General features: G+C 53.9%; 2 protein-coding genes across 2 annotated transcripts; one reads left to right on the top strand and one right to left on the bottom strand.

The window, feature by feature from the left end:
* Window positions 1-4016: 4016 nt before the first annotated feature.
* LOC111824111 (DNA dC->dU-editing enzyme APOBEC-3G-like) lies at window positions 4017-8283 on the bottom strand. Its single transcript, XM_023747620.1, has 5 exons — window positions 8189-8283; window positions 7293-7434; window positions 4965-5229; window positions 4435-4550; window positions 4017-4194 (listed from the first exon to the last, which is right to left on the bottom strand). Exons 1-5 carry the CDS (start codon window positions 8215-8217, stop codon window positions 4180-4182), a joined length of 567 nt encoding a protein of 188 aa, XP_023603388.1. The 5' UTR covers window positions 8218-8283; the 3' UTR covers window positions 4017-4179.
* Window positions 8284-8868: 585 nt separating this feature from the next.
* LOC111823020 (DNA dC->dU-editing enzyme APOBEC-3G-like) lies at window positions 8869-11528 on the top strand. The gene is made up of 4 exons (XM_023747621.1): window positions 8869-8893; window positions 9617-9865; window positions 10280-10395; window positions 11517-11528. The coding sequence occupies exons 1-4, from the start codon at window positions 8869-8871 to the stop codon at window positions 11526-11528; spliced, it is 402 nt and encodes a 133-aa protein (XP_023603389.1).
* The last annotated feature ends 3915 nt before the right edge of the window (window positions 11529-15443 follow it).

Raw genomic sequence — 15443 nt, 5'->3', positions numbered from 1 at the left:
CCCTAGTCCTCAATATGTTACCATTAAAACTAAAGCTTTGATAAATAGTAGTCTGGAGCCATGAAAAAGGTCTTCCATGACCTTCCAAAAAAGCAATCACTGCAGTTTTTTCAGAAGCACAAAAAATGCTTTCTAATAAGAAATGAATAATTCTTGTTACTAAAGGTGCAGGGGAGACCAAAGCTACAGAAGCATCATTCTAAGTTGCTCCCTCTTAAATGCACATAAAAGCCAGTCATACAATTACCAAGAAGACTGTAAACCTGCTGGGCAGAACATGATAAAGACTTTGCTCGGAGAGAAAGCCAAAGGACTATTGACAAAACCCCTCTATCGGATGACACTGTTGTACGTTGCAGGCATCAGGACTATACGCAGTAGAGAAGCAATGATGGCATCCACATGGCAGGGGCTCCTGTGCCTTTGAGCAGCCAACCCTGCACATGGTGAGGCACACGGCGAGCCCTCGGCACAGTGAGTGCCAACAGGAAGGAAAAGTGCTGCCCGGCTTGTCATTTGGCTGGTCATTCCAAGCCTGGTAAGAGGCTTTTACTTACAGATCATGGTCCCTGTGAGTCCTGGGCTAGGAATGGGCCTTTGGGTCGATGCCAGAGTTGATGTGGCCGTGACTTCCAGGAGGAAGGGCTCTGTGAACCAAAGGTGGCTCCACACGCTGCTTTGTTCACAGAAAGGAGTTAATGGTCAACAAAACGCATGTAGGCCTTGGTTGGGGGTAAAGGAAATAAAAAAAAGATGCAAACAGCATCTCACCCTGCCAGTCAGATGCACACCTTCTCAGCTTGCTGTGAGAAAAACCAGATAGGATACGGCTCAGGATGGGTTCAGTCGGGACAGACACCCATTCCAGGTGGATTAACCAACGACTGGGACTAACGAGGTCATTGTTACATCAGGGCTCGGGCTCCTTCCCCCTGCAAGTGCCCTTGTGTTGGCTTCTTTACAGACCAGCTCGCTGAGGTAGAACAATGCCCTGATTGAGGGGCTCCGAGGGTTGGAGTGTCCTCCCCTACCCCAAAAGGCTGTGGGTCCAACTCCCGGCCTGGGCACATGCCTAGGTTGTGGGTTCCATCCCTGGTTGGGGCACCTATGAGAGGCAACGCAATCATATTTCTCTCTCTGAAATCAATTTTTATAAATTATTTTTTAAAAAATTGTTACAGCAGCACCACGCCCCACATGTTCACACACCATCCAAACCAATGGTGTGTCCCAGAATTCCCAGGAAAAAGTCCTGAGGTTCACACTGATTGGACGGATTTAGGTCACATGTGCACTTCTGACCCTGCTGGGAGCCATTCCATCCTTGCTGCTTGACACAGTCGCTGCAGGGAAGAAACATCTGCACAGCATATGTTTCAAGGGACTTGGCGTATATTGCATACTGTTCTTAATATGTTTGCTCACCTTCTTGGCACTATGTGTTTTAACCAAGGTCACCTCTCTGAGAAAGGTTGTTTCCCCAGGTAGGAATTTTCCCCTGAAGTTAGGGAGGGAATAAAACCCCTTAACTAAGTGCCAGGCGGGTAGTTAATCACTTTAACTACGAACAATCACGCTTAAGCTACATAATCTTTACTCCCTGCAATGGAGATAAGAAACGCCCTAACCTTTGGAATAGAAGTTGATAGGATTGGAATAAACTGGTATAAATACAGATGTAACAAGACAACAGGACACAGAACCTAGCGAGAGAACCTGGCTGAAGAACCTAGAGACAGAACCTGGATAGAACATGGCAAGAGAACCTGACTAGAACCTGGTGACTGAACCTGGCTGGAGAACCTGACTAGAACCTGGTGACTGAACCTGGGTGGAAAACCTGGACAGAACCTGGCTGGAGAACCTAGCGAAGGAACATGGCTACAGAACCTGGCTGGAGAACCTAGCAAGAGAACATGGACACAGAACCTGGCTGGAGATCCTGACCAGAACTTGGCTAGAGATCCTGGCTAGGCTGCTGATCAACTGAACGCTGCCTCTGTGTCATTCCTTCTTTGCCGACTCCATCCACACCTTTGGGGACCCCTAGACCTGCAGGGGTTGGACCACAGCATGACCCAATCAGGATGTGGCAGGGGGTGGAACTCACTGATTGCCCCGCCCCTGCCATAATGGCAAAAACCTGCAAAACAGACAAGGAAGCAGGTGGCAGGGACATCTCACTGATGAAACTATTCTTAGCATTTAAACATTGAAAATACTACCTTGCAATTTAACATCATTGCAGAAACTCTGCCTGTTCTTTTTTCTTTTTCTTACAAATTGGTGATCTGAGAAAACTTAGAGGAATTGTGTCAAGGAGCCCAGGTCCAATACCCCAAAGGGCTGCCGCCGCAAACTCAGTTGACCTGCCGAAATTGCTCACCCCAAGCCTGGGAAACGTGCTCATGCCTACATTGGGAAGAGGCCCAGGCTCTGCCGGCCAAAGGCCAAGGCCAAGGCGGAAACCAAGACCCAGGCTGTGCGTCAGGTTGAAGTTCAGGTTCCCAAAGGTACCCAGGCACCTGCTCCCAAAGTAGCCCAGGCCCCACGAAGGCTCCACAGTACAGGCCTCTGTCTGCCGACGTGAGGACGGAAGGACTGGGGGGCCCCTGGGCTGCTGTCTGCGTGGCCCTGGTGCCCTCCTCTGCTGTTTGTACAAATAAACCTGGGGCAGGATCTGTCTGTCAACAAACAAAAAACTCTCCTTCATCCTCTCCCTCCTGAGGGAATGGGGTCAGGAAATGGCAGAGAGGGAGCTGGAAGCATCAGGCCCGACTTTCAGATGTGGAGGTGGCCCCCATCTGAGGCTTGGAGGAGACCAGCAGGAGGAGACAACCCCCCAGAGCTGAGTTGGGGCTCAGGGCTGGGGGAGAGATTCCAATAGCATCACTGTTTGGCTGACCAGGCCCACACTGTCCTCCTCCTCCCACAGGTCTTGTCCTGGGAAACAAGCTGACTTTCAGCCCCTCCATGGCGGCCACAGTCCCCTGACAACCCAGCCTTCTGTCCTGGATCTCATTCCTGCCCCTTGTCTCCCACCATTGGCCTCCAGCCCTGCTTTGCCCCGCCCCACCCCATCCCTCCCCATCGCACCCCACCCCACCACCCCTCTCCTGTCCTCTTCTTCCATCTCTTCAGGTCACTTTGTCTATCAGGTCTTCCCTCTGGCTCTGTGTCCTCCTGACTCAGTCCCCTCCTACTGCTTTGGCCACAAGCATATGACTGTCATTCTCTATCCCTCCAATGTCTCTAAACTAAAGGATTCAGTCCCAGACCCTCACAGTCCTGTGTGAGGTTGTGACAGGGGGGGTCCGGACATGTGAGAGAAGCATGTGGAGCCTTTGTTGCCTGTAAGGCCTGTGCAGGATGCCTGCTGCCAGGGACTCGCTCAGCATGATTCAGGCTCCACAGAGACACGGCAGGACAGACAGCTGCTGCCTGCACTGCATCCTGCGTGGCCAGGTCCTGGGAAGGGCAGAGGGATCCTCTCTGCAGGGAAGCCCCTCCCTCCAGCGTCCTCTCCAGGGAGTGGAATTGGAAAGGCCTGAGGACTCAGTAATCCCCAGCCCTCCCCTCAGCCAATGTCAACTTCAATTGCTCTTCCCAATAGTGGCCCTGAGCCTTTCTCTTCTCCTATTGCAGGGGCTGTCATTTCACACAGCACTACTCTCAGCACATCCTTGGTCGATGTGTTTAGGCCCTCGGGTTTGAGCTTCCGCTCCTATAAATATTGCTGACTATACGTGGCCAGTGGCAATTAGTGTGACCACTGCCCTCCCATGAGGTACCTACAGAAGTGTTTATTGAACTATTTGGACTTCATGAAACACTTACAGAGGAAAACACATTTTGTGGAAGATTCTTAATCTTTCATATTATTGCTTTGGACTTAAAATCAATGTAAATAATTAATTTTCTAAATATAAAAATGATTCTGTTAGTAATGAATACAATATTACTGATGTGTATTTAGAACATATCATAGATTTTAATTGAAAAGTAAATCGGTCAGATTTTAAAAAAAAAAATTCTTATTAGCTCATTCATTGCCTTTTGCTGGTTTCTGTGGATCAGGTTGGAGATGCAGCACGTGATGAGCTTTCATTTCTTGAAGAAAGTGTTTGATGCGTCGTTCACCAGAAGACCCCGACTGTTTAGAGAGATTGAGTCCGTCCTTCAGTTTCCCTGATTCTGGATGGAGAAGGAGGAGGTGGAGGAAGCAGGGAGTGAGGCAGGTGGGAAGGTGAACAGAGCAGAGTCTGGGGCAGTCACAGGAGGGGAAGGAAAAGGGGCGCAGGAGGGGAGGAAGCAGAGGGACTGTGAGACTGAGGGGAGGGATGGAGCTGGGGTCCTGGGGGAAGCAAGTGGCCCAGAGGCGGAGACAGGCCCAGGGAGAGAAGGGGAGGGGGGAGCAGGAAGGAGGAACCTCACCCTGAGAATGTTCTCCAGCTCCTGAGATTCGGTTCCTATGTGTTCTACCTGGATAGGACAGGGCTCGAATGGATCGCCCTGGTTGTCCACGAAGGTGTCCCAGCAGTGCTGCAGGTCTGATGTGAACAGGGAGGGAAAGGTGAGCTCCTTCTAGAGCAGGGAGGGCCCAGGTCTCTGACTCTAGGGACACACCCTCCCCATCAGGATCTCCCTGCCCCCTTTCTCCCTCCTCCCAAGGCACTGAGCTCATGCCTCAAATTCTTCCTTCCACTGGAATCTGAGGCAGCCCCTCCCCTTCTACCAGGAAGACCTGGGTCCTGATGGCACAGGGACCCATGTCCCCCCTTCCCAGGACCCCCTCTCCCCCCTGAACTCTCTCCTCCAGGGGACTCCATCCTCTCCAGACCCAGCAGCCCCCCTGCAGGCAGCTGACAGGTGTCCCCACCTGGATTCTCCTCCTGCCCCCTCTGTGTAGCCATTTCCCAGCCTCTCTGCCCGCCCACCTCCCACCCTCAGGAGTCCCTGCTGACCATTGCGGGTCATGATGGTGAGTTGGGCCCCAGCGTCCCACAGCTGGCGCAGCCCATCCTCATGTCCACTGACAAAGGTGTAGATGCGAGCAGCGAAGATGCGCAGCCTCATGTGGTTGTTATTGCCCAGGAATTCCACCAGTCTCTGGGCACAGTCAGGGCAGGGGCTCCAGGAGATGTAGCAGGTGAGTCTGTACTGCCTCCCCTCTTCCAGGTTCCAAAAAGGGACCCGATCCAGGAAGCACAACTCTGCATGACGGAGTCCCTGAGCACATGGAGGGAGAAGAGGGATCTGTCACTTGCTGTGAACAGGCGAGGGTGGCACCAGCCAGAGGCAGGTGAGGCCTGGCCTCCAGCACAGGACTGAAGGGGCACAGCTCAGCGTCAGGATGAACGCTATCTCAATGCAGGATCTACACCAGTGATGGCGAACTTATAACACGCGTGTCAGAGGTGACACGCCAACTCATTTCTTGGTTGATTTTTCTTTGTTAAATGGCATTTAAATGTATAAAATAATTATCGAAAATATAAATCTTTGTTTTACTATGGTTGCAAATGTCAAAAAATTTCTATATGTGACACGGCACCAGAGTTAAGTTAGGGTTTTTCAAAATGCTAAAATGTTCAGCTCAAATGGTACGCCATCACTCATCTACAGGGTCAAAGGTCAGGCGACACAAATCACATAATATCAGCATCTACAAAGGGCACATCAGCAGTGAGGACTTTCCTACATCAGCAAACCATGGCTACCATGGCTCTGTAACTGATCAGTCTTCACTTAGCCTGTCGATATTCCATTCACCATGGAATTTGCATTAGTTTTGATTTTTTAAAGTTTTGCATTAAATATGGTTCTTTTTTCAAATCCTCACCTGGTAGATTTTTTCCATTGGTCTTAAGAGAAAGGGTGGAGGGATGGAGGAGGGGGCAGAGAGAGAGAAACATCAATGTGGGAGGACACATCCACTGGTTGCCTACCCCACACTCCACGACCCGGGGCCAGGGATCAAAGCTGGAACTGAGATAAGTGCCCTTGACCTGGAATCCTACCCCTGGCCCCTGACTGTGCAGGCTGACGCTCTAACCACTGAGAACACAGAGCTGGGCTCCATGTGATATATCTTGATACAGACTTGCCAGAGAGACTCTATTTTGTGCCCAAAGCCTATACTTTCAGGAGCTGCACCTAGTCAGGCCCCGCAGGGGGACAACGAGCTGATGGCAGCAAGCCGGTGTGGCTCAGTGGGTTGAGCAGAGACCCATCCAAAACAAAGTCACCAGTTCCATTCCTGGTCAGGGCCCAGGCCCAGGTTGCAGGCTTGATTCTCATCAGGGGGCGGGGCATGCAGGAGGCAGCAGCCAACCAATGGTTCTCTCTCCTCACTGATATTTCTATCTCTCTCTCCCTTCCTCTCTGGAATCAATAAAAGTCTTTTAAATAAATAAACAAACAAACAAACAAACAAACAAACAAATAAATAAATAAATAGCTGAGGACAGAGGGAAGAGGCAGATGAGCCCCAAGGTCATGGGCCTGATGCCACAGGGGTGGGTGCTCCCTCCAGGCAGGGGCGCTCTCCCTCTACTCCCCTACCTCGAGCTCCGCCTGTGCACCAACACCTCCACACGCTTCTACTCTGGGCTTCCCCCTGTGCTGAGCCCAAGGGAGACACAACTCTGCGGGAAGAAGGGGTGAGGGCACCGAGGCAGAGGTGCGGGAGACACGGGATGAGCGTCACTGCTGGGCTCACAGATTATGGAGATTAGCCCACCCGCCCAGGGAAGGGTTTTCAACCAGGGGCTCAAGGAGGAGGAAGAAGTCAGGCCCACGGAGCTAGCGCAGAGCCCTAGTGGCAGAGGATGGTACCTGGGGACCCAGGAGGCGTCCTGGGCTACGTGCAGCTGGCAATGCACTTGTGGGGACAGCACCCTGCCAGGCTGTCCCAGGAGTGACTGGAGGGAGCACCAAGGGGGAGCTCTGGCTCTCTGGCCAGAGGCGGCCCTGGCGGGTTCAGGGGAGAACAGTCCCTTTGTCCAGGTGCCTTTCCCTCTGGCCTGACCCCTCCTCAGAGGCACAGCAGGAGGGACAGGCTGACCCTGGAGGCTGGGCTGACCCTGGGCTGGTGGGCCCAGGCCCTGGGACACTGTGACTGCTTTCTGATGTGGGGCTCCAAGCTGCCAATCACAGCAGAGTCCGTCCTTTCTGCCTCTGGGCAACGCCACAGCAGCTGGGGGCCAAGGGACATTGCTCAGAGGACACCCCGCGGGCATGGAACCTTCTCCCCGAGTGTCCCGGGGGCCCTGCCTGCTGTGCTCGCTCACCTGGTTGCACAGGAAGCCGTAGAGCTCCTCCACTGGGGCCCAGGCGTCGCCCTCCCAGACCTCCACCTGGTAGCACAGGTATGTTCTTCTCGCCCGTCTGTGACTGAAGTTGTCCTTGAAAGTGGTTGCATCCATCAGGGTTCTGTGGGCACAGGCAGGAGGAAGCAAGGCATGGGGCTCCTCTGGGGATCACCCCGTTCTTCTCTCCTCTGCACCCACATCCCAGCTAGACCCACAGAGAATAGGCGTCCACTCACTTAGCTGGAGCCACCTAACCTCCCTCTCTGACCTTTTCGGGGGTTCTTGGGGGAGTCAGCCCAGTCATTTTGTCAGGGTGCCCCCGGGAGCAGTGCAGGGGCTCAGAGCTCTGACAAGGCCTCTACTGGCATCACCGTCCTGCCCTCGTCCCGCTGACCCAGCCCTGCCAGGTGCAGGCCCAGTGGCGCTGTTTCCTCTGCTCTTCTGGGTTAACCTGAGCCACATGGTGCATCGGGGAAAGGGTGGCCCCATTGCGGAAAAGAGATGCCAAACTAGTCTTCTCAAATAACTCAACACATTTCCTTTCTCATCATAAAAACAATGTGTCCTTTACAAAAACATAAAGATAAATCTGAACGTGACCTCCTAGGGTCTCAATTCAGAGCAGAAAGAATAGATTTCATGGGAGATGGAGGGAGAGGAGAAACAGGACCCTCAATGGTGACCCCCAGTTTTTAGCCTGGGGACATGGGAGGCGGTTAGGACAGGTCAACATGGTATCAGCTTAAGGGTCCTGGACATAGAAGGGCCATCAGGAGAGACAGGAGAAGCAGGGGTTCCCTAGGGAGAAGGCAAGTCCCGTTAGGGAGCCAGGAGGAGGGACTCAGAAGGAGGGCTCCTCCAGGGGCAAGTGGTACCTGCCATTTGGTGCTGGGTTGTCCTCCATGTCTCAGCTCCTTCACCTTCTCTGCTGGTTTCGGCCCGTCCTTCTCCTGTGATGCTTTGAAGGACTGAGGTGCCTTATATGCCATCAGAGCATCTGGAACCTGCTGAGCTGGCACTGCTTCACCCCACCCCTTCCCTAAACTCAGGCCACTCATGGCACCCACATGGAGTCATAGGAGAGGGAACTTTTCTGCCCAAATGTCTCATCCTGTGCCCTCAGGGGCAAGTTAGGTTTTGATTTCTCTGTTCTGACAAAGGCCCTACCTGGACTGACCTGGGCCAGTGAGGTCCCAGGAGGTTGGGGTCACTCTGGGCAGCACGGCACAGCCAGGCAGGAGGCGAGAGCGCAGCTGACAGGACAGGTGCTCCCACCTGAGGAGGGTCTGGGCACAGGACACGGAGCCCCCACAGGACAGGCCCCGGGTGCCCATCCCTGACTCTCCCGCGGCCGCCACTGCAGGGCATGGCCGGGCCCAGTGCAGGGACCTGCGGGGCTGAGCCAGGAGGGAGACTCTGCCCTGAAGGAAGGGCGGGACCAACGTGAGCTGAGCTCCCCTTAGGAGCCACCCTGTAGGGGAAGGAACTGGACTCGGAGCCTTTGTCTGCCCATCACACAGAGGAGAACAGAGAGGCTCCCAGCAGGGCGGCCAGGATGGCCTGGGAGCAGAGGATGCAGGGTGTGCCCTCCTCAGGAAGGGGCTCCGCTCGTCCTCTTTACCCCCAGCCTCGATGAACGGGGGACTTTGTGTTCCAGGCTCAAGTGTGACCTGAGCCCCAGCTGGTAGAGTTTGTCCCTGAGGGGATGCCCCTCTGTCCCACTGACTGTCCACCCAGCTCCTCTCAGACCACCCTGTGCCGGCCCCACTTTCCTTCCAGCGGACGTGGCCAGTGCAGCCCCGGGTCTGTTCCCAGCGCACTCTGCACTCCATGGTGGCTCCGTGGCTGTGGCTGATTCCCTTGTTTCCAGCTGGTGGTCCCACCGCAGGTGCCAAAGATACGACAAAGTTCGGGCTTGGCACACACCTGTGTCTGGGCAACGGGCCCGAAGGCTGCCCTGACTCACCAAACACAGACACACACACACACATACGCAAGCAGATGACACGCAGGAATCTCCTAGTTTCTCCAGACACACCCACAGGCCTCAGTCTGAGTGGCAGGAAGCAGAGGACGTCCCCACTCCCGGGCTGGTTTGCAAGAACCTCATCATCAAATCAGCTCCTCATCATCAAATCAGAAGACACGTTGTTGTATGTTTCATTGTAATATTTTTTTTTATTAATTTCAGGGAAGAAGGGAGAGGGAGAGAACCTTAGAAACATCAAGGATGAGAGAGAATCATTGATCGGCTGCCTCCTGTGCTCAGGGTGCTGACACACACTGGGAACCTCGTCATGCAGAGTTGTGCTTCCAGGATCGGGTCCGTTCTTGGCACCTGGATGAGGGGAAGCAGTACAGACTCACCTGCTACATCTCCTGGAGCCCCTGCCCTGACTGTGCCCAGAAACTGGTGGAATTCCTAGGCGAGAACAGCCACGTGAGGCTGCGCATCTTTGCTGCTCGCATCTATAAAAAACGTGATAGATATAAGCATTGGCTGCGCCAGCTGCGGGACGCTGGGGCCCAACTCACCATCATGACCCTCAATGGTCAGCAGGGACTCCTGAGGGTGGGAGGTGGGAGGGCAGAGAGGCTGGGAAATGGCTACACAGAGGGGGCAGGAGGAGAATCCAGGTGGGGAAGCCTGTCAGCTGCCTGCAGGGGGGCTGCTGGGTCTGGAGAGGATGGAGTCTCCTGGAGGAGAGAGTGCAGGGGAGAGAGGGGGTCAAGGGAAGGGGGGAGGTGGGTCCCTGTGCCATCAGGACCCAGGTCCTTCCTGGTAGAAGGGGAGGGGCTGCCTCAGATTCCAGTGGAAGGAAGAATTTGAGGGATGAGCTCAGTGCCTTGGGAGGAGAGAGAAAGGGGGCAGGGAGATTCTGATGGGGAGGGTGTGTCCCTAGAGTCAGAGACCTGGGCCCTCCCCGCTCTAGAAGGAGCTCACCTTTCCCTCCCTGTTCCCATAGAGCTCCAGCACTGCTGGGTCACCTTCGTGGACAACCAGGGCCAGCGGTTCGAGCCCGAGATTGAACTGTTAGAAAACATAGGAGCCCAATGTCAGAAGCTGGAGAGCATTCTCAGGGTGAGGTTCCTCACTCCTGCTCCCCCCTCCCCTTCTCTCCCTGGGCTTGTCTCTGTCTCTGGGTCTCCTGCTCCCCCCTGGGCCCCAGCTCCATCCCTCCCCTCAGGTCTCACAGTCCCTCTGCTTTCTCCCCTCCTGCGCCCCTTTTCCTTCCCCTCCTGTGACTGCCCCAGACTCTGCTCTGTTCACCTTCCCACCTGCCCCACTCCCTGCTTCCTTCACCTCCTCCTTCTCCATCCAGAATCAGGGAAACTGAAGGACGGACTCAATCTCTCTAAACAGTCGGGGGTCTTCTGGTGAACGACACATCAAACACTTTCTTCAAGAAATGAAAGCGCATCACGTGCCGCATCTCCAACCTGATCCAAAGGAACCAGAAAAGGCAGCGAATGAGCTCATAGGGAATTATTAAAAGATCTGATTGATTTACTTTTCATTTAAAATCTATGATATGCTCCAAATGCACACCAGTAACATTCTATTCATTACTATCAGAAACATTTTTTCCTTTTAGGGAAATGATTATTTTTGTTATTGATTTTAAATCCAAAACAATAAAATGAAAGATTAAGAATCTCCATAAAATGTCTTTTCCTCTGTAAGTGTGTCATGAAGTCCAAATTGTTCAAGAAACACCTGCAAAGTGCAAAGGGCTTTCTCTTTTGTGGGGACCTTCATGGGAGGGTCAAGAAAAAGTCAATGATGTTTATAGGATGAGAGGAGCCGGCCTGAAAGGGAGCAGCCTGGTCCTCAGTGGGGCCGCCAGGGTCGGACTCCGTGGGGCTGGCCCTGCCCTCCCTGAGCTGAGCATGTCCCCTGGGAGGGAGCGTGGGGCCTGCACAGGGTGGTCTGAGAGGAGCTGGATGCACAGTCAGTGGGAAGAGGGGCATCCCCTCGGGGACAAACTCTACCAGCTGGGGCTCAGGTCACACTTGAGCCTGGAACACAAAGTCCCCCGTTCCTCGCGACTGGGGGTGGAGAGGACGAGCAGTGCCCCTTCCTGAGGCGGGAACACCCTGCATCCTCTGCTCCCAGGCCATCCTGGCTGCCCTGCTGGGAGCCTCTCTGTTCTCTGTGTGATGGGCGGACAAAGGCTCTGAGTCCAGTTCTTTCCCTTACAGGGTGGCTCCTAAGGGGAGCTCAGCTCACGTTGGTCCCGCCCTGCCCTTCCCCTCAGGGCAGAATCTCCCTCCAGGCCTGGAGGGGCTGAAAGGCAGGTTGTGTCTAGAAGAGGGGAGCGTGGGGGAGGCAGCACCAGCCTCCCTCCTCCCCACAGTGTCCCAGGCCCACGGCTCCCCGGTCTCAGCTCCCGCGCTGTCCTCTGTGGTCTCCTCTGGACCCTGAGGGCCGCTCACCTCCAATGTCAGTCTCATCCGGGATGGACATGGGAAAGAGGAGGGGCCCTACCCCAGCTTCTGCGCCTGTGCACCCTTTCAGGGGACGGTTGTCGTTACTCTGAGCAGGATGGCCGGTGGGAAACCCAACAATTCACTGTTTCTACCGGCGACTCATTTGGAGACTCCAGTGTCCTGCACTGGGGACAGGAGAGCCAGGAGGGACATAAAGGCAAAGCCCTGACACAGGCGCTTAGAGCTCATTTTCCCGGCCACTCGAGGGAGAGCGGATGAGGCTGGTCAGTGGGGCAGGACAGGGCGAGGGGCAGCAGAAGAACGGACGGAGGAGGGGTTAAACCTGTGGAGCGCTGGCCACCACGTCCAGTCCTGCACCCTCCCTCCCCCAGCCTGCGATGTCTGGTCCCCAAGACAATACATGGTGGGTGTCACTTAGCTGGTGGCATTGTCGTGCTCTGGTGTGGTGGCTTTTAAAATACATTTTTTATTGATTTCAGAGTAATGAAGAGGGAGGGAGAGATAGAGACTTCAATGCTGAGAGAGAGTCATTTATCAGCTGCCTCCTGCACACCCCACACTGGGGATCAAGCCTGCCACCTGGGCATGTGCCCCGACCGGGAATCAAACCATGACCTGCTGGTTCATAGGCCGACACTCAACCACTGAGCCACGTGGGCCGGGCAGGCTGTTTCTTTGAGAGCCCTGGTGGCCACGCATCCTGTGTGAGTCCTGAGTCCTGGTGTCACAGGGCCGTGGACGAGGTGGGCATCACAATTCACTCCTGTTCCATGTAGCTGATAAGACTGTGATTTTAAACGTGCTCCCTCCTCACTGCAGAAAATGTGCAAGATCAGGGAAGTGAAAGCTATAGTCCAACCAGCACACAATACACTAGCATGTAACTTAACAGTAAGTCAGGGCGTTTGCCCTGTCGTTCCAGACTCTACACAAACACTCACACTAGAGTGCGAGGACACTTTGAATTTGCCAGTCCCATTGGGAGAAGCGTGTACATGACCCTCAATTTAAACCTGAAACAAGGGTTCAATGAGGGCCCCCAGCCACGTGCAGATCTGGGGAGGGTGGCGGATGGCGGGGGACAGCTGTCCTCGTGGGTGTTCGACTGGACGAGGCCGGACAGGTTGTTGGGGGTGTGTTGTGTGTTTTTCTCCTTCTCACAGCACCATCAGCCTCCAGGGAGCGTCAGCTGAGTCCACAGATACAATACTGAATGGAAGAAGTCACATCTCAAAGGAGTCATGTTGTTTCATTCCACTTCTATGAAGTGCAAAGTCAGGCAAAAACCAACCTGTGGTAATGGAAGTGCTCACACGGGTTCCCTGTGGAGGGGGGCCAGCTGGGAGGGGACAGGAGGGACTCCCCATCTGGGTTTCTGGACATCGCCCGCCTCAGTCTGGGTGATGTTGTACCACCTGGGAACCTAGGACCTTGCACTCACCTGTAAGTTACACCCCAGTGACACAGTGAATGAACAGAGGAGCGCTACACAGCTTACACTTCCAAGAAGGAGACGTTTTCCTAAAGGGCATAGAGCACCATGTCCCAAATGAGCTCACAGATGAGAAGGCAAATCAGTCCAGGCGGGTTCACCAGGATTGCTCTTGGCTTTGTTGTTGTTTTCACGAGAAAAGAAGTTTAACATCTTAAACCATTTAAATCCAAATGACAGGTTAGAAGTGGTCGAAAGTGAAACCCGGGAAGAAGAAATGAGGAAGTGAAACAGTCCTTGCAACATAAGCACTAGAGGAGCTGTGACAGCGACTGCCGTGGAGCGTGTGGTATGAGCCAGGACCACACAGCACCTGCAGGTGAGTGTGATTGGGAGCCTCGCTGATGACAAAGGTGGAGTTGCCATGGGGGGGGGGGGGGGGAGCATCAATTCTGTTCATGTTGGCACAGGACAAGATGTGTCATCTCCAAGGGGAAGCCAGACTGACCCCTCTCCTGCTCCACTGCTCCCTTCAGACTCTCTCAGCCCCAGCTAATGACCCCTCAGCAGAAAGGACCCCTCACTTTTACCTCTACATCTAGAAACCTCCCTCCTTTTGTACTTCCCTCCACCACGACATAACCCCCTGGAGGTGCGGAGCCCCCTGCACCTTCCTCATATTTGTGCCCCCTGTGCCTTGGATCAAGTCTCCACATAGTAGGTGCTCAATTAATATTGGTCAAGAACTGAACCAATAAAGAGACGGGGAAGTACTTTGTGTTCAAAGTACTTGTTTCTCTGCAGAAGAGGGAGATTAGGGAAGGGTGGGGCAGGGGTGGTGCTGAGAGAGAGACTATAAACTTTCCCATGAGATACCTCTGTATTATGTGACTTGTTTCATTAGCAAAGACTTCCTGAATCGTTGAACATGAATCAAGTCACTGCAGAAGGAGAGGCTTCCAGGTGGATAAAGGCAGGGAGAGGCAGGTCCAGGCTGCCAGGGCCACATCCACGTGGGCAGCTCCTTCCCCCAATGGCTGCTCTTCTCCACCCTCCCTCCTCCTGGTCTTCTCCAGCAGGGCCCTGCCCCACCCTCTCTCTGGGCTCCATCCCTCCAGGGCCAGGGCCCTCACTGCTGAGACCCCCAATGTGCTTCTCTGAACCCCAGCCCTGAGGCTCCTGGCCTGGGCTTCGTGAATCGCCCGGGTTCTGTTCTGCATGGGTTGCCACACCAGCTGGTCTCTCCTTTGCAGAAGCTCCTGGGCCTGCAGTACTTCCGGTCACCGCCACACGGAAGTGTGTTCTTCCAATTCTGTACTTGGTTGTCAGGGCAGCCCTTGGGTGCGCTCACCTTTCGGAATGTCACCTGGAGATGACCTGAAAGGACGCCAAATGGACTCAATGGTTCACAAAACATACAGAGAGAATATGCTGATTTCAGATCTTACGACCAAAAGGACAGGTACCCTGCACAGTTACGAGGACACTGTCACCTGTGAGAACATTCTCTTGGCCCTTAATTCCTGCTCACTGATCACTTCTATTAAAACTACAACGTACATTAGCAACGTCTAAAATAGTCTAATTTTGCCATAAAAATGACACATTCAGTGACTTTCTGATAATGTGGGAGATGAGAGGGGTCTAGGAATGAAGCCGCCCTCAAGTCATTGAAGAAACTCAGAAGGGAGACTCCTGACAGGAGCCACACGATTCCACATCGTCCGGAGCAGCCCGCTCCCAGAGAGCGAAAACCTTTCTCAAAATCTCTGAGTCTCTCTGGCTTCTGGACACAAGTGCTGGTCATTTGGTTTCAGCATTTAACACAGATGTTAACGCATCGTGTCCGTCATCAATGGAAATAGGCCTGTCTCCTGCTTGGTGATCCCCACGCCCACCTGCACCGCATTCCGGCCCCATCGCCTGCGGTTCCTCTCGCCGCCGCCTGCGCTTATTTTACAGCGTCATCTGCTTGTTTTATCCGGTGACAGGGCAAAGGCGGTGACACAGGGATACCCGGCTGGGGTGGCTCAGGGGTTTAGCATCGACCTATGAACCAGGAGGTCACGGTTCGATTCCCAGTCAGGTCACATGCCCGGACTGCGGGCTCGACACCCTTTGTGGGGCGTGCAGGAGGCATCGGATCTGTAATTCTCTCTTTCATTGATGTTTCTATCCTCTCTCCCTCTCCCTTCCTCTCTGAAATCAATGAAAATATAAACATATTTTTAATAACACAGGGGAGC

The sequence above is a fragment of the Myotis lucifugus genome, unplaced genomic scaffold, assembly GCF_000147115.1.
Source record: "Myotis lucifugus unplaced genomic scaffold, Myoluc2.0 scaffold_930, whole genome shotgun sequence".
NCBI lineage: Eukaryota > Metazoa > Chordata > Mammalia > Chiroptera > Vespertilionidae > Myotis > Myotis lucifugus.
Note: the sequence above shows the minus strand (reverse complement) of the source record. Positions and strands in the feature narration are given on the sequence as shown.

Excerpts from the sequence above, each read along its gene's own strand:
- LOC111824111 (XM_023747620.1), bottom strand. The coding sequence starts at position 8,217 with ATGGAGGACAACCCAGCACCAAATGGCAG. Across the intron at positions 5,230-7,292 it reads ACGGCTTCCTGTGCAACCAG|GGACTCCGTCATGCAGAGTT; the intron begins GTGAGCGAGCAC and ends CCATGTGCTCAG. Across the intron at positions 4,551-4,964 it reads CACCATCATGACCCGCAATG|ACCTGCAGCACTGCTGGGAC; the intron begins GTCAGCAGGGAC and ends TGTTCACATCAG.
- LOC111823020 (XM_023747621.1), top strand. The coding sequence starts at position 8,869 with ATGGCCTGGGAGCAGAGGATGCAGG. Across the intron at positions 8,894-9,616 it reads CTGGGAGCAGAGGATGCAGG|AGTTGTGCTTCCAGGATCGG; the intron begins GTGTGCCCTCCT and ends CTCGTCATGCAG. Across the intron at positions 9,866-10,279 it reads CACCATCATGACCCTCAATG|AGCTCCAGCACTGCTGGGTC; the intron begins GTCAGCAGGGAC and ends CTGTTCCCATAG.